The 17510-nt window shown below is 44.1% G+C and overlaps 4 protein-coding genes across 17 annotated transcripts; 2 read left to right on the top strand and 2 right to left on the bottom strand.

Annotated features, from left to right (window-relative positions):
- Positions 1-100: 100 nt before the first annotated feature.
- LOC108617381 (spondin-1) lies at positions 101-3546 on the bottom strand. Its single transcript, XM_018013169.2, has 6 exons — positions 2858-3546; positions 2376-2767; positions 2096-2308; positions 1763-2020; positions 1543-1708; positions 101-1480 (listed from the first exon to the last, which is right to left on the bottom strand). Exons 1-6 carry the CDS (start codon positions 3033-3035, stop codon positions 141-143), a joined length of 2547 nt encoding a protein of 848 aa, XP_017868658.1. The 5' UTR covers positions 3036-3546; the 3' UTR covers positions 101-140.
- A 137-nt stretch (positions 3547-3683) lies between these two features.
- On the bottom strand, positions 3684-8199 carry LOC108617476 (spondin-1). 5 transcript variants are annotated; one of them, XM_089470050.1, is made up of 7 exons: positions 8105-8199; positions 6639-6895; positions 6189-6577; positions 5661-6122; positions 5422-5593; positions 5232-5353; positions 3684-5172 (listed from the first exon to the last, which is right to left on the bottom strand). In XM_089470050.1, exons 2-7 carry the CDS (start codon positions 6811-6813, stop codon positions 3850-3852), a joined length of 2643 nt encoding a protein of 880 aa, XP_089326176.1. In that variant the 5' UTR covers positions 6814-6895; positions 8105-8199; the 3' UTR covers positions 3684-3849. The 5 variants fall into 5 exon arrangements, with proteins under 5 accessions (XP_089326176.1, XP_089326174.1, XP_089326177.1 ...); XM_089470048.1 differs by having other exon boundaries at positions 8117-8197; XM_089470051.1 differs by having other exon boundaries at positions 8123-8195.
- Positions 8200-8533: 334 nt separating this feature from the next.
- salto (cytoskeletal protein salto) lies at positions 8534-12473 on the top strand. Of its 2 annotated transcripts, XM_018013027.2 has the most exons (11): positions 8535-8735; positions 8795-8874; positions 8947-9436; positions 9509-9817; positions 9884-10041; positions 10105-10421; positions 10479-10769; positions 10830-11118; positions 11184-11386; positions 12009-12122; positions 12210-12473. In XM_018013027.2, exons 1-10 carry the CDS (start codon positions 8708-8710, stop codon positions 12073-12075), a joined length of 2232 nt encoding a protein of 743 aa, XP_017868516.1. In that variant the 5' UTR covers positions 8535-8707; the 3' UTR covers positions 12076-12122; positions 12210-12473. The 2 variants fall into 2 exon arrangements, with proteins under 2 accessions (XP_017868515.1, XP_017868516.1); XM_018013026.2 differs by lacking the exon at positions 12009-12122 and having other exon boundaries at positions 8534-8735.
- On the top strand, positions 12329-16911 carry LOC108617294 (sodium-dependent nutrient amino acid transporter 1). 9 transcript variants are annotated; one of them, XM_089469456.1, is made up of 7 exons: positions 12329-12429; positions 14460-14597; positions 14660-14945; positions 15089-15317; positions 15402-15776; positions 15849-16587; positions 16646-16911. In XM_089469456.1, the coding sequence occupies exons 2-7, from the start codon at positions 14463-14465 to the stop codon at positions 16787-16789; spliced, it is 1908 nt and encodes a 635-aa protein (XP_089325582.1). In that variant the 5' UTR covers positions 12329-12429; positions 14460-14462; the 3' UTR covers positions 16790-16911. The 9 variants fall into 9 exon arrangements, with proteins under 9 accessions (XP_089325582.1, XP_089325575.1, XP_089325579.1 ...); XM_089469449.1 differs by lacking the exon at positions 12329-12429 and adding an exon at positions 12876-12975 and having other exon boundaries at positions 14324-14597; XM_089469453.1 differs by lacking the exon at positions 12329-12429 and adding an exon at positions 12877-12975.
- The last annotated feature ends 599 nt before the right edge of the window (positions 16912-17510 follow it).

The raw sequence follows: 17510 nt of genomic DNA, 5'->3' as shown, positions 1-17510 counted from the left end.
CAACTTGTCAAGTTATATTTAATTACATATATATCCTTTATAGGGATATACGATATTTGGAATATCGTCCCTTCTTAACCAAGGCAAAAACGTGTCTAAATAATTTTTGCTTTTGCATAATCTTTATTAAATTCAAATGATTAACTGCCATATCTGCCACGTCTGGCATTGCTATATTTGTTTCTTGTCTGTGCCATGGGCTGGCCAAAGCCTTCATCGCCTCTGAAGCCGCCGCCGCTGGTCTGGAACGTATCGCCGCCATAGGCGTTGTCACCTGCAAACGGGCTCTCTTCGGGATCGTCGGTGCGAACAGAGTTGATTTGGGGCAGCAGACAGGTGCCCTCGCAGGCCATCAGAGTGCGAAAGCGATTGTTGTTCTCGTCGCAATTGTCTGTGGTGAAGATTTTGCACTGGTGATCGTCGTGATCGTAGAACCAATAGTTGCGCACAATGACCGGATTGGCCAGGCAGGGGACCGTCGAGGCGAAGGGCTTCTCGTAGCAGTAGTCCTGGATCACGTTGTAATTGCTGCCGACCGTCTCCTGCTGGCCCAGGCCATAGCCTGAATAGTGTGGAGTAAATGGAGCACGGGTGGTCAAGCCGCCTCTGTATAGGGTATTACTGTAGTCGTTGACGCTGGCGCCTGATTCGTATTTGCTGTCGAAGCTATTGCCTCGACTATCCTGTTTGTAGTCGCTGTAACTCTCCTCTCGGTTATCTTGTTTGTAGTCATTGATGCCCTCCTCTCGGTTATTCTGCCTGTAGTCGTTGTAGCTATTGCTCCTCTGCTCATTATAATAGCTATTCACTGTGGGTCGCTCCAATTCGTAGGGCAGTCGTCGGTTGCTCTTGCCTTGCTCTGGGTAGTTGGGCTTCGTCAAAGTGTTTCCACTCCAGCCTTGATTGTTTTTGTCCAAGCTTGGCCTTCTGTTGTTGTTGTAGTTGTTATTCGTGCCCCAGACGGGTCTATTAGTATCGAAGCCCGCTTCATTGGTTTCTCCAAAAGGATCAGAGTCCGGCTGTAGCCCATCGATGTCACCATTGTCGGTTATGGAGCCACCGCAATCGATGCCCGAGCACGGCCTTGTCTCCTCGAGAGGCAGTCGCACCACTGACTGGCAACGCGGCTTCGCTTGGGGATTGTGATAGTCGCGTCTGCGTGTCGATATGCCACGCCCACAGGTCTTTGAGCATGGCGACCATTCGCTCCACTGGCTCATCTCACACTCGGCCATGGTCGCCGGACCATTGCCATCCTCATTAAATTCACCATTTCCCATTCCTTCATCGTCCGCGCCGCATCTCGTGCCCTGGCACTGACGCACCTCCTCCATGCGATTGTCGCAATTGTAGCTGGCTGCAAGTGCAGGATTCTTGTAGCTGCGATAGCGCTGCGAGTAGCCAGGTCCACAGCGCGTGCTGCAGTTGCTCCACTCGTTCCACGGATGAGTTGCGCACTCCAAAGGACCGTCTTGAGGTACTGGAAGATCAGGGTGGATGAGTTATGATAGTTTTTAGTTATAATTATCTGTCCAGCCTCACCCTCCTCACACTCGCGTATGTATAGCTTCTTTCGGGTCACATAAAGCGTGGCCAGCGGTTTCATTGGAGCACCTGAATCATCAAAGAACGGCGAACGGTAATCGCTCGGAAACGATGAAGTAATGCGGCGTATAACATCCGGCGGCACTTGGGGCTGATCGGGTGACTGTTGAAGGAAATCAGTTTAGCTTAAAGTCAAAAGAACTTGATCTGCTCTCACCATATACGAGGGACCCGAGTCGGTGCCTATATCCCAGGGATATAAATTGAGCACCTTGCGCTCCAGCCAAGTGCAATTGCTCAAGCACAGTTCTAAGCCCGCCACGCCCACTATCCAGTCTGGAGATGGATCGATTTTGGCTGCCAACGAGATTTGATGATGCTGTGGATCGACGCGCGCATTCGCCAAGGTGGTGCCAAAGATGTTCTTTTTGTAACCGATCCCAGGCGCCTTGATTATGGTGCGCACTTCGCCATTCTAGAAAAGGAGTAGAGCAGCAAAGTTAGAGCGAATGGGCTTAGGAGAGTCACTGTCCAGTCAAAACTCGGCCACCTGTGTATTATCCCTGATTTCCTGCTCCAATGTACGCGTGGATCCGTGCTCTGCCATTTCGCGCATGCCCTGGCTGGCCCGCCCCCCATACGCCCAATAACGGTAGCTGTAGGTGTGCGAGGCGCCTATGATTTCGCCCAGACGTGTGCGCCAAGCCTCGGCTGGAAAATGCTTGGCATGCGTATTCCTGGCCCACTTGCGCTCCAATATGATCTATAGAGCAGTTGATAAATATATAAGAGATGAGCTCTGCTCAGTTCTCGAGCTGAAATACTCATACCTCATACTTGGCCTCGTCGCAGGCACAGCAGCTCTGCAGCGATGGCGTTAGGCTGTTCAGCTCATCGATTTCCTCTGGACAGATGCGCTTGGTCAGGAAGCCATCGTCGATGAACCACACGTCACGATGCTGCACCACGCCCGCCCTGATCAGAACACAGCCACTGTCCGGTTGCTTTGGCGATATCCAGGAGACATCGATGCGCGTCTTGGCATTCGTATTGGTGCTCTCGATCATGTTCTCGCAGCCAGTGCTGAAGCGAGTCTCTGCCGTGTCGGACAGCTCAAAGTGTCCGGCCATGTCCGGTCCGCTGTAGGCCATCGACGGATCCTCGCTTTCCACAATCAACGTAAAGCTAATGAACTTCAGGCTGGTCGGGCAGGAGAGGGATACTGAGAAGCAGAATATGTTATTCATATAGAACAGCTCCCCATCTCTCTCCAGCTCTAGCCACTGTTCGTCCACTCACTCTTCCCACTCACCATTGTATTGATGATCGGGTATATAGGTCGTCGGATTGCCATCGATTAATATTTTGAAATTATCATCGACTGCCGAACGCTCTCCCGATGCGCCTTGCGGTATCCGATTACAGCCGCCTGCAATGAGCCTGAGCCAACTGAGACTCAGCATTAATAATAAGAGAACTCTTCGACACATTTCCCAGCACTTCTAATCGCTGTGACGGCTCAATGATAACTGTCCGAATTGGTTTGGGTTTCGCTTTTCGTTTAGTTGACGTAACGCTTCAATTATACATATATCTCAGACTGCGTCGCGACGCTTCAAGCCCATCTTAATTGGTTCGCCTGGGTCGTTCGAAATATTTGTATTTCGAGTTGAGTTCCTCAATAAGCCGTCAACAATTTCTGTGTGGCTTTTGCATCGCTTGGGCGCCAATTAATTTATTTTGCGTAGGTTCTTTGAACTTTTGCGAGAACTCGAGCTAAATATTTTATAGCCTAGCTATCCAGCAGCAATTTATGTAGGTCAATGATGAACAGCAAGCGCCCAAACATATGGCGAAAATCATATGAGATCGAAAACGTGCCGTAAAACTAATAAATATAATGGAAAGTAGTTCAACTGTTTGTTAAAGAAACTGTTGGAACACTTTTTGACTTGATCGAAGCTGTAAAACTGTGGAAAATATTGCCCTATTTGGGCTTATTCTGGGTTTTTGTTTTATTTATTTGAAATAAGGAAATTCTGCTGCTTAAATTAGAGAAGTTCTTTTTTAATTCAGCCTACCTATATGTTTGCCTCATGCAGGAATGTAGAATGAAATATTCCCCTATATCAATATAATTTAGTTATTAATATGTTATTTATTAATATGTTATTAATACGATAAATAATTGTTAGCCATTGCCTCGATCGACATGGGATCTGCTAATACTTGTAGCCAGTTTAATATGATATACAGATGTATGTAGAGTATTCAGCGGGCATGCTGATTCAGTGGGAATCGCGTTCACCACTTGTCGCTGTCGTCGTTGCTGTCGAGCAGGCACGGCATCATGACGCACTTCTCGATGCGCACCCTGTCCTTGCACTTGTAGCTCAGGTCCGTGTTGAGGAGGGTGCGAGTACGCTGCCGGACAGAGTTATCGCCGCAGCTGGCCGTGCAGGGCGTCCAGGCGGACCACTCGGAGTAGCGGCACTCATCGCGCGGCTCCAGCTGGGGCTGCAGCTTGGCGGGCATGTGGCGTCGTTCGCCATAGGCGCCGCTCACCGAATACATGTCGTCGCAGCGCTGATAGCAGCGGTCCATGCGCACCAGGTGCTTGGGGCAAGGTTTGCCGCCGTATTTGGGTGTGCGCAAGACGCGACGTGTGCGCAGCTGTACGCCGTCGCCGCAGCTGGCATTGCAGCTGTGGGCAATCCACTCGGAGACCATGCAATCGACGGGCTGCGGCTTCTCCGAGCTGAGGCGCTCGATCTGCAGCTCCTGCTTATGGCGGGGCAGGCGACAGGTCTCTTCGCACTCCTCCTTCGACTTGAACTTGTTCTGATTCGTGTCGCAGCGATCCGACCAGTAAATGGCGCACTGATCACTCACGTGATCGTAGTACCAGAAGTTGGCCACGTCGCTGTCGCGACAGTGGCTCACGCGCAGCGAATCGTAGCAATAGGTGGGCACAATCGTATCGCAGCTGGGATTCGTGCAGTTGACCACTTCGATGAGTTTGATGTGGCGACAGGGATCGGTGCCGTCATCTGAGGGATCGTGCACGCCGTAGACTTCATTGTTGTTCCACACCTTGCGCATGCGACGTCGCTGGCCGGTGCCACCACAGGGTCCCAGGCAGGGCGAGAAGTCCGACCAGGGCGAGACGCCACACACTGGCGGTATATAGTCCTCGCTGCGCTGATTGAAGCTCTGGAAGTTGCGAAATAGCGAACGCTTCTCCGCTGAGCCCGCATTGCCATCCTCTCCAGCGCCTTCCGCCTGACCCCCCTCCGGCTCGCCCTCGCCGGCCGCCTCGTTGCCTATGTCGCCGCCACAGTCGATGGCCTCACAGACTCTGGTCTCTTGCAAGCGCGCCTTGCTGGCCTTCTGGCACTTCTTCTTGGCCCGCCTGTTCAGGTAGTGGCGGGTGCGCACCAGCTCACCTATGCCGCAGGTCACGGTGCACGAGGACCACTCGCTCCACTCGGATAATCCACACTCGGGATCCATGTTGGGTTGCTCTGCCTCCGGCTGCGCGCCCTCCGAGGCCTCCTCGTTGAATGTGGCGCACTTGCGGCCCATGCAGTTCTTCTCCTCACGCAATGCATTGTTGCATCTGTGACGCTGGTGTTTGAGAATTTTAGATAGAGATTGGCTTATTCACAGTCGAAGTTGCTCCTTACCATGGCTAGTGTTGGATTCCTAAACTCGCGGGTTCTGTACTGTTTGCCAGGACCACATTTGGTGCTGCACTCATCCCAACGTGACCAGGCGGTTGTGCCGCATTCCATAGGCAACTGCTCCGCTGGGAAAGGGAAAGGAAGATGGAGAGATCTATTGAGAGATCTTATTGCAGATTAAATCGGAGCTTACCGTCAGGTGTTTCACAATTCTTTTCATAGAGACGACGTCTGTTTATGTGCAAAGTAGCCAAGGGCTTCATTTCCGCGCCTGTGGGATCATAGAAGGGAGAGCGTGGATCATTGGGAAAGTTGGACTTGATGCGACGCACAACGTCGGGTGGCACTTGTGGCTGATCGGCAGACTATGAAAGTAGATAACATGATATCATATTACATATAAATACTAGATATATAGATAGATAGACTGACCATGTAGGAGGGACCGCTGTCGGTGCCCGCATCCCAGGGATATAGATTGTGCACCTTGTTCTCCACCCACGAGCAATTGGGCAAGCATAGCTCTAGCCCAGACACGCCCACTATCCAATCGGGCGATGGATCCACCATGGAGACCAGCGAGATCAAATGATGATTGGAGTCGACGCGAAAGACTGCAAATGTTTTGCCCGTCACATTTGGATAGGCAATGCCGCGTGCCTTGATAATCGTTCGAATGTGCTCGCTCTGATCCTTCAGCTCGCTTTCCAGTGTGCGCGTCGAGCCGTGCTCGGCTACCTCGCGCAAGCCCTCGCTAGCCAGCTCGCCGTATTGCCAGAAGCGATAGTCGATGGTGTGCGAGGCGCCGATGATGTCGCTGAACCTCGTGCGCCAGCTGTTGGCCGGAAAGTCCTTGGGATGGGTGTGCCGCGACCATTTGCCCTCGAAGGTTAGCTGGGAAAGATGGGCATATGTAAGAGCTGCTAACTTTTGGAGGAATCGTTCCGGACTCCTGCTCACCTCATATTTGGCCTCATCGCAGGCACAACATGGATCCACAATGCTGGGCTGTGTATTGATGTCGTCCACTTCCTCCTCGCACATGCGCTTGGTCAGCAGGCCATCGTCCATGAACCAAACATCGCGGTGCTGCATCACTGTCGCACGTATCAGCACACAGCCCTGACCCGCCATGGTCGGAGCTGCCCAAACGACGTCCACGTGGGTTTTCAGATTCGTATTTGTGTTCTCCACGACGTTGGGACAGCGTGGACTGAAGCGTGTCTCCGACAAGTCGATCAGCTCGAAGGCGCCCATTGCATTCGGATCGCTCTCCGTAGCGCCCGACTCGAGCTCCAGGGCGAGCATAAAACTCACAAACGATAGACCCGAATAGGCACTCAGCGTAACTGCGGAAGAGGTGAACAAACTGAAGCTGCCTGCAGTTCGATTTGGAATTGCTCCACTCACCATTGTACTTCTGGCCGGGCACATAGCTCTGTGCATGGCCCGCCACGGACACAACGAAATTCTCATCCACGGGCGACTTCGCTGCGGTGGCTCCCTGTGGCACACGATTGCACGCGTGGGTGGGTGGCAAGCAGCAGGTGGTTGCCAATAAAATTATGATGCATACGATTCTCATCTCAATAAATTACTTGTTCTGCCTTTCTCTCTCTCTCTCTCACTCTCTGTCTCACTGATTCTCTGAGTTTACCTTTTAGTTGCTACAATTAAAACGCCATTAATTATGTGTCAATTGAGGGGTTGTTCTACATGTAAATTAAAATTTACTAAATTATAGTAGGGTATATTAGTTTTCTGTGTACTCAACATATTCATATTATTGTTAAATGGTAAACACTTCAATAGTCAACATTCCGGTCTTATATAATAATGCCGAATATAGCTTTAAGCTGGATTAATATTTAGTTTAAATTATCTATTTTTAGATTTTAGATTCCTATTTAGTTGATATGCGGAAATTATTATATCTGCTTCCATAGCTCGTTTAGATCATTAATTGCCTTGCGCATCTAATCATTAGTATCCAATGTCAATGACACACAGAGCCATAGAACATGCGCCATGAATTGCAATAGCTCTTGACATTGCAAGAATAATCTACAGAAAATGCCATAGCTGACAATTAATTTTAAAAGCGAAAGCGGATAGGGAAATCGAAAATATTTGTATTATTAAACATATAATACTTTAAGAGATCTCTGGTAAGTCGAAATTCAGTGTATAGCACAGCAAAGTTAAATAAGAGAAATATTGCTCATATTACAAAATTCCAAATTAGAGCAGCTAAGGATGTGATTTAGAAGCAATACTAGAAGATGGTTCCTTTAAAAAAAGACCCCAATCAGAAATAAGGCCCACTCCGAACTTTAGCTATTTTAGAACTTTTCAAAAAGTACATTCCTCTATTCCACATATGTATGTCTATTTCTCAAATAATTTTTATCTATACTATAATCTGTTTGTTAGTTTGCCCCAACCATTTTGTAGGGCGCACACGAGAATCCCTCTCGAACTAAATCATGGGCAACATCAGTGGCTACGTCACTGATTAAACTCAATTGAAAAATTGCAAAAATAAAAAAAAAAAAAAAAAAAAAAGAGAAAAAGAGAACAAGCCCAGCGCGTAGCAGGGAAATCAATTGCAATAGAAAAACGTCTGATTAAAATCACTTTTAGGGTTTCGGCTGTGGCATTACGACCTCTCTAGATCCAATCGCCTGGTAACTTACATGCACTATTGCAAATCCGAAATATATATGCAAGTCTATTGATTTGAAGTGTCATAGATTGTGTGACAACACGTTTGGCTTTCATCAACAAATTAAATTTGTTTTTAATATTAGAGCATATTAGCCAGCGACTGTGATTCGCTTTTCATATTATTCACAATGTATTCGCCTTACACTCACACTCACACTCACACTAACATTCAGTTTCTGATTGACGTCTGTTCCGTTGGGCGCTCGAAACGCAACTGAAATGCAAATTGCACGAGCTGCTTTTAACGACTCAATTTTCAATTATTTTTACCGAGCTGCAGCCGCTCGTGAGGGGCGGAGCTCCATGTGAGTGGGTGGCCAGAGAGCAGCGATTCGCTTGTTGTTGTTGTACCCCATTTGTCGTGCTCCTGCCTTGCATTTGTTTATGTTTGCATTTTTGTTTTTATCGCGCTATTCTAGACAAACCCGGACTGAATTGAGGCACTTGCAATTGGCACAGTGGTTCAAAGTTGAGTATCACTGTGCAAAGATTGAAAGACTTATGCCAAGAATTAAGCTAAATAGATCCACAGTCAAAGCAGGCTTTCTATTTATTGTCAGTTAACGGTGCTAATTCAGAAATGTTTGAAATCTTTTAATTCATTCAACATCAAACATTACACGCAACGTTTCGTATTTCGAAATTATATTATTTTTATTTCTAGATCTTTTTCACACATATGCAGTCAGTCGGTTATTTTCGGAACAGTAATTACTTAGTGAAGCCTGGGAAGCATCAGCATTATAGCCAATATGCAAAATTCCGCTGTCTTATCACGTGGTAAAGCGAGATCAATCAATTAATTCTGTGGCTCATCAACTTACTTTGATTTTCTATAGCAACATCTAAAACAACCGGCAAAAGTGGAGTAGCTAAAACTACGGAGCCCAAAAAGAATGAACCATCTAGGAGCCAGTCCGTAAGGAGCAGCGTAAACAAAATTAAATGAAATATAATAATTGTTTTTTCTTTTTTATTATTATTACTGCAGTTGAACAGACCACCGATAAAACGTCTACCAAATCTTAAGAAGTCAGCTCTAGCCCTGGCCGGCAATAAAACGACTACTAATAATAATACTAATAGCACCAACAATACCAATAATACCAATAATAATGCAAATGATGCTAATAATACTACTAATAATCCAACTACTAGTAATGCCAATAGTAATCTCACAATAACTACTAATAACAACAGCAATAACAGCAATGATAATATCAACAACATTAATAATATCAACAATAATAATAATAATAATAATGCAGAAAATAAACCTTTGGCCGTGTCGCAGCCCACAACGCCGGGTCTTAGCGTAGGCTCTGCCACATCTGCAACAAGTTTTTTATCGCGCCGCACGGATGCCGACTCGGAGGATGCCCCGCCCAAGACAAAGACGAAGTTTACCCGGCCGCGCATGAATCAGCTGACCGAGCAGCGCATCAATCGCTTACGCTCGTCTGCGGCAGATGGAGCCCATTGTGAGTTGTCACTCTTATTTGTCTAATTTATTTAACCCACTCTCTCACTACTCTCCCTCTCTCGCCTTGTAGTAGCTGTGGTGAGATCGCATTCGGAAACGCCCGCATCGCAGGCCAAAAAGAAAGGTGATCAAACTTCCAGTCAAACATCGATATGCGTGCGCATGCAGGAAGATGGAGTTGAGCCATTGCCCTGTCCACAGGCCCTGGAGATGCTCCAGAGAGGATTAGAGGACATGCAGTCTGAGTTTATGCGAAAGGCGGCGGACTTTCGTGGAAAACGCCATGGCTACTCCTACAAGCTGGTCGCCATCGTGCACAACGATAATTGCAAGGTGCTCGTGCACCGTGATGACTTGCTTGCCATGCCCAAAAATCTGCGTGAGCTTCAATTGGCATTCACTCGCACAATTCGCTAAGCTTATATTAACTTGAATCCTTTCTCAGCTGCTCATTCGCTGAATGATTTCAGAAACCTGTGCCATAATACACTCAGGGAGGGCGTCTGGTTCATTTTCGAGCAGATCGCGTCGGTGCAGTCGAAGGACAACAGCCTGCAGACACTGCGTCAAGAAGAGCTACGCCGGCAGCTAGATGGCCACCTGGTAAGTAACAGCTACTGGAGATAGAGCTGTATCAAATGAATGTAAGCTTACATAACTCTGCAGAGCAACAAGCTGGCTGTCGTCGACAATGAGCTGATGGAAATGTGTAAAGCTGCTGGCAACGACGAATCCGCAAAGCTAAGGGCACAGATATGCGAGCTAACTGAAGAGAACAGTGAGCTAGTGTCAGCCAATTCGAAACTGGAGATGGATGTGGTGGACATACGCAAGCAGCGAGACGAGCTCAAAACATCGCTTGATATATCGCAGAAGCGCTGCGACGATCTCGCTCTAGAGCTGGCCGATAAGAATATATTGCTGGTGAAGAAAGCAGGTGTTCTGGAGGACATGATTGCCGAGATTAAAAATCTGAAGAAAACGTGAGACATGACCATTGAAATCTCGAATTCAAAACTTACAATCAATAATACCCACAGCAATAAGATATTGCAGCAGCGCCAAAGAGAGAGCGACACCACCATAGACGGCTTTCGGCTATCGAATGAGAAGCTCTTGTCCCGCATTGAGGATTTGGAGAGTCAAGTGTTGCAGGCGCAGAGCGAATGCTTAATACTCCAAAAGAAAATGGATGAGCTGATGGAAGATCTGGCCGAGAAGGAAACCATCATGGCCGAGCAGAGAGCACAGCTGCAAGACCAGGAGCTCACCAAGACGCTGCAGTCGGAGTCAACGAGTAACGAGCCCGAACCGGATGCGGAACATTTATGGTAAACGGAAATTGTGCGATGTGCTTTAAATACAGTAAAACATCTCTTTTTCTGTGATAGTGATCTGCAGGCCGAGCTGGAGCGTCAACAGATGCGTCTAGCCGAGCAGGAGCAGAGGGAGCAAGCGCTGCGCCTGCAATTGGAACAGAAACAGGAGGAGCTAAACAAGGTGGAGCTTAAAGTCAGCCGGCTAGAGGAGCAGAACGAACACCATCGCCAGGTGCTGGCCGTGCGCGGTGAGCGCATCAATTATCTGGATCAGGAAATGAAGCAACGCGAACTGGAGAGCAATCGCAAATTAAATGAAATTATGGCTCAAACCAGTGATAAAAATACGCTCATTACACAGGCAAATAACCAACAGGGATTCGAATTGAAATCACTTTATAAACATTCTCCCCTTTACACACACAGATGACCAACGAGCTAGCAGCAACAAATGAACAATTCCAAAATCTCTGCTCCAAACTAACCGCCAAGCAGACAAAGCTACATAGCCAGGAGCACGTCATCAAGCTGCTGGAGGAGAGCAATGAGCGTAGCGTCAAGCTGCACACAAAGCTGGGCGAGAAGAATGCCATGCTTAAGGACGAGCTCGATCACTTGCGGCGCACTGTGTAAGTTATTTATATACATATGTATACATATATATATTAGTATATCTATATGGCGTGACAGCTCGTAACAAGTACGCTAGATACAAAGCTGATTCATTGAGCTTTAAGTAAATGCATGAAACCAGATTTCTATTATATTAAAATCAATTCAAATTTTATGTGCAAATCTCTAAATAATAGTTATGGATTATTAAAACATATTTAACAGCTACGAGTTTGACACAATGTCAGCTCTACCGCTGAATTATAAATTCTGCTGAAAATATTATTTAAATTTTCGCAACTTCTTGTTTTTTTTTTTTTTTTTGAATAATAAGAATAATAATTTGACCAAAAACTTGATTTTTTAGTTTACATTTCATACATCAGGTTAAATAGAAAGAATGAAGCTATCAATTGATAAACAACATTTGCATATAAAGCAAACAACATTTTAATCATAAATTCAGCCTAAACTGTCAGTTTAAACTGTCAGCTCGGATGACTATTTGGGGTCCATATTCATTTTGTGAATTAGCTTCAACGGGTTCGAGCCTGTGTGTAGCAGTTTATTTTGTCGCCATTTGCTTTGCTTATAGCAATTTTAATTTTACAACTCATCTTCAACATTTTCTCGTCGCAGAAATAACCTAATGTTAGCCAATGATGTAAACGATGCTCCAGATGTTCCAGAACTTGTACTGGAATAGACCCAAATAGGACAATGTATTTAGCAAAATTAAGAAAGTATTAAATGGTAAGCGGCACTTGTTACGAGCACTGAACACTGCACAACAAACAATCAAAACTAATCCATTTTGTCCTCTCTCCCTCTCATTTGCAGTAATGTTTTTGTCAAAATTATAATTGGCAACAATGGGCGAAATATATTTGAGCCAGTGCCGGCCCATGAAGTGTTAAGACTGCAGCTGCCATAGCAAGAATTACAACAACAACAACAATCTGGAAAGGACTAACATTATATTGTATTCTTTTATATATATAACTATATATGTATATTTATATATAGAAATATATATCTATATATATAGATAGATGTACATGTATGTAGACCTTTGCGATAATTAAATAATTATTTGTTCAATTATTTTGAATTTATTATTTATACACATATATGCATACATATTTAATATTTTATACTGTATTTACATTTATAGAAATATATATATTCTCAACAAAAAAACCTTGTAGAGTAGAACACCCACTTTTGAAATTACCAATAGATCAGCTTTATATTTTGTGCATGTGTATATATAAGAAAATATTCTTAAGTGCATCGGCGGCGCATTAAAGAGAACTTTCAATTAAACCATTTTGCATTTTGCGAGCAGCAGACTGACTCGCCCCTCTTCTCTCGCCTCAACTAGATCCAACTGGATGGATAGGGTATACCAATACAAAAGCAACAAAAATCATAGCATAATCACAATCAGTGACAAGCCCCCGTCCGAGAGATGCTGCGAATATTTCTTTTCGGTTTATCAGTTAGATTTCAAATTAGTCGCGTCGCGTTGCTCGTACCAGTTGGAGGTGGCTGGCAGTGCTCATCGCTTACCGAGTGAAACCCGTTTTACCTAAAAGTGTTACACGTGAGATTCAAATATTGACTTGAGAATATGTTAAGCTACTATTTTATTTGATTCCAATGTTAATTTCTATAATTTGAACTCTAGCTTTGATAAAAAATGCAAGCTTAATTTTTATTAAAAATTGTTTTTATTGTGCAAAAGTTATTTTTTATTTAAATATTAAAATTTAAAAATTAAAAAAAAAGGTTGTAGTCAATGTTAAAATGTAATTTGAGTGTTCTCTTTGATCTAGCTCTATAAATTTTTTTAAAGTGAGAAGGATTAATACTCATAAAGCTATGTATATCATATTTGGCCTTAATAACCCAGTCTTAGCACACATTTGATTTAGTATGCTTATCTCTATTCAAAAGTTCTGTTTGCATTTGGCTAAAATTTGTCTGGTACCCAAAATGTTTTAGAAATTCTCTAGTTTTATGATAATTAAATAATACTAAATACACAATTCTGACTACTAGCTTTAACAGTCTGGGTTGCCTCAATGAGTGTACATTGAACTTGAGCTGCTGCTTATTTGATAGGGGTTTATTGCCCAAAACACACAGAAGCTGTTGCACCCATCACCAATCTAAAAAAAATGATGAATGAGTTTCATACAGGAAAGTTGTAAACAATTGCCAATGAGATGATACTACGTAGGGAAAATACCGTTCTACCCTATAGATCTTAGGAAGTTTTTAATAAATGATTCGTTTGGAATCTATGTCCCAGTAATTCAACCTTAATTGATTTATAGCTGAACAGACCCGTGATTTAACTCTGTTATCTATGTTGCAATAATTCATTTACCATATGACATTTTGGGGTATGCAATCAATTTTGTGCACATTTCTCATAGCAATTTTCTGTGTCTTCTGTTCGCCTGCTACCTCAGCCAAATTTTCGTTAAAAACTTAATTTTGAGGCACAGCTTCTAAATGGCGACATAGCTAATTTTTTGATCGCATAAAAGTATGCAATACTTTTTTCATAACACAAATTTTTCTGCCGATTTTGAATTGGCCTCATATGTTAGCAAAATTTGTATTCAGACTTCGGTTTTTCTGACAACCTTTTAGTTGAATAAAACCCACAGGGGCTGCTGGCGTGTATATAAGCATATACACATTATAAGATGTGGTACATCATTTTGATATATTTAAATTTTAGGCCCGCACAAAAGTCTGCAATGGCCTTTTTTTTATTAATGAGGCATCTAGTTAGTAAGCAAATAAAATTAAGTATTTCACATTTAAGCTGCACTTAAGGCATTAATTAAAATAATAACTTTTAATATTCACTGTCGAGGTATTTGAAAATGTTTTCCAGTTTATTAATTGTTTATCAGCGTATCTGTATATTCTGCTAGCTCTAATTGCAGGCTTATCAACTTGAAGCAAATCTCGTACGATATTAGAGAGCAAAGAGACAATGCATCTCTTATCGTAAACCCTATATAATAATTGGTAGGCGCGTGTGCCCTATAAAAGACCTATTCATTCCAGCACATGCACTGTTGTTCCTGCATCGCTCGTCGCTCGTACATAAACATGGATAGCAAAGAATTCGCAAAGCTTAAACGAATGGATGAGAGTCTCAAGTTGACGAAGGAGATAGATTGTGTGGTCTACACCTCCGAATTGGTAAGTTAAGCTTTGGGTATATCAAGTGCTACGATTAATCACATTTAAATCACGATGCACAGTTGGAAATGGATGAGGAGGGAGCCGATCAGCCCATGGCAGCCGAGCGTGATACTTGGAGCAAAGGCGTTGAGTTTCTGTTTTCGTGCATTGCGCTCAGTGTGGGCCTGGGCAACGTTTGGCGTTTTCCATTTATAGCTCTGGAGAATGGGGGCGGTGCATTTCTGATACCCTATCTGGTGGTCTTGCTGCTGGTGGGTCGTCCAATTTACTACCTGGAGGTGATCATCGGACAGTTCAGCAGTCGCGGCTGCATTGGCGCCTTTGATTTGGCCCCAATTTTTCGAGGTACACTGAAAACAATAAATGAATAGTATTAAATACATATATAAAACTATTTCTTCGGCCTGAAAAACTTAGTCGAATTTTTATAAATTTCCATTGTCATCTTATCTATTTTGTACTTGATGTATTTCAATTATGACTTGCAGGTGTTGCCTATGGCCAGGTGTATTCCACTGCCTTGGCTACAACATACTACGCCTGCATCATGGCTCTGACTATCCGCTATTTGGTGGTCTCGTTCTCCGAGGTGCTACCCTGGACGTATTGCCTCGCCGAGTGGGGCGCTCAGTGTGTAGCAACCGGAGCAACGGCCAATGATAGCAGCAATATCAGCACCTCTCTACAGGGCAAATCCTCAGCTGAGCTTTATTTCACGTAAGTGTCAACTATTTCAGTCAAAGATCGGATACTCGACTATAGGATACCTACTGAAACATTGATTCCTCTCTCCACTTGCAGTCAGACTGTGCTACGTGAACCGTACAGTTTGGATGAGGGCCTCGGCACGCCCAGCAAAGAAATGATCTTGTGCCTGTTGGCCACTTGGATCATCATAGCCCTCACGCTTGTCAAGGGTATACGCAGCTCGGGCAAGGCATCCTACTTTCTGGCACTCTTTCCCTACGTGATTATGCTGATCCTACTGGTCAGAGCGCTGACATTGCCAGGCGCCTGGAATGGCATAGTCTACTTTATACAGCCGCAGTGGAGTCAGCTGCTCAATCCGCATGTCTGGTATGCGGCCATCACCCAAATGTTCTTCTCCCTGGCCATTTGCTTTGGCACACTGGTCATGTACGCCTCCTTCAATGACTTCAGCAAGCGTGTTCACAAGTGAGTCCAAGAAATGATTTGATATAAATTTGAGTATAACGGATATGAATTTCTTGCCATGAATCGCCACAGAGATGTCATCATAGTCACTACTATAGATTCCTTTACGTCCATTTTGGCTGGCTGCATCATCTTTGGCATTCTCGGGAATTTGGCCCACGAGACCAATGTGACGGACATATCGAAGGTGGTGAAGGGAGGCGCCGGCTTGGCCTTCATCTCGTATCCGGAGGCCATAGCCAAGTTTAAGTATTTGCCGCAAATGTTCGCTGTGCTCTTCTTCTTCATGCTGTTAGTGCTAGGCATTGGCAGCAACATCGGCATGGCCACTTGTGTGATCAATGTGATCAAGGATCGCTTCCCCCACCTGCAGCACTGGCAGCTCGCTATAGGCGCCTCTATCGTTGGCTTTCTCTGTGGGCTGGTCTACATGACGCCCGGCGGACAGTTCATACTGAATCTGGTGGACTTCTATGGGTGCACTTTCATTGCCCTGGTGATGGCCATAGCTGAACTGTTCGCCTTCTCCTGGGTCTATGGCGTCAAGCGTCTGTGCAGCGACATCGAGTTCATGCTGAATGTGAAGACCGGCTTCTATTGGCGCATCTGCTGGGCCATAATGGCGCCGGGCTTAATGTTCCTTGTGCTCGTCTATATGCTGGTCAGCTACGAGCCGCTCACATATAAGGGCGTCGAGTACCCAGAGGCAGCCTACATGGCTGGCTGGCTTATCTGGGGCCTGGGCGTGGCTCAGCTGCCCTTCTGGGCGCTCTACACAATCTACCAGCAGCCGGGTCACAGTTTCCTCACCGTAAGTCACATTAATCTCTCCCAATTTCTAATCGGGCTATAAAAATTTTCTTCTGCAGAAATTTCGACTTGCTCTGCAGCCCACCAAAGATTGGGGGCCACGTCAGCCCCAAAAGCTGCAGGCATATCTGCTGCATCGCCAGAAAGTCGTGGAATCCAAGCAGCGGCGCGGTAACTTCTTTTTTGACAACATTTTTGGTTAGCTCAGAAAGTAAAGCGTTACCCGAGGTTATCTATTCAAGAGCGGGCTCAAAGCAAAGCGAAACTGTTGAAAATACTCTTGTATGCCTTACTTTGTTTAAATTAAATGGTAAATAATTCAAAACTGCCAAGCTTATAGCTTTTAAATTGTGAAAAGATTAGAAAAATAATATTTGAATGCATATAGAGTTTTATTATATTTTAATTATATATTATTATTATTATTTTATTAGGCTTTAGCATTTTAGCAGCAATTTTTTAACTATATATTTTTTCTTACTTATGCTGAATAATTATATTAAATTTAACTTAAGATACTTTTCATAAAGTGTTTAAAAATAAAAGGCAAAATAAAAAGCAGGAAAAAAATGTTAAATTTTTAATAAATATTAATTTTGATTTATTTTTGTATTATTTTTTGAGTTATTTTTTTTAATGATTTATAGAGAGAAGAAAAGGAAAGTGATTGAAAGGATTTAAGGTAAAATAAAAACAATCTATGTATGTTTTTATAGTTTTTACTTATAATAAAAAATTAACTGCGAAAAATATTGAAATAATCTAAAATTTAATTTAGCTTACAACTTAATTATATAAATTACTGTTATTTTATTAATTATGATTCTGCTGCCATTCGAATGCATTCGAATAATTCACATAGTACATTAAATCTCTGGTTAATTATCACAGCACTTTTTGATTTCTTTTATTATTATTGTGCAA

Source organism: Drosophila arizonae, chromosome 5 (assembly GCF_054131065.1).
Source record: "Drosophila arizonae isolate 15081-1271.41 chromosome 5, UAZ_ARI_1.0, whole genome shotgun sequence".
Lineage (NCBI taxonomy): Eukaryota > Metazoa > Arthropoda > Insecta > Diptera > Drosophilidae > Drosophila > Drosophila arizonae.
Note: the sequence above shows the minus strand (reverse complement) of the source record. Positions and strands in the feature narration are given on the sequence as shown.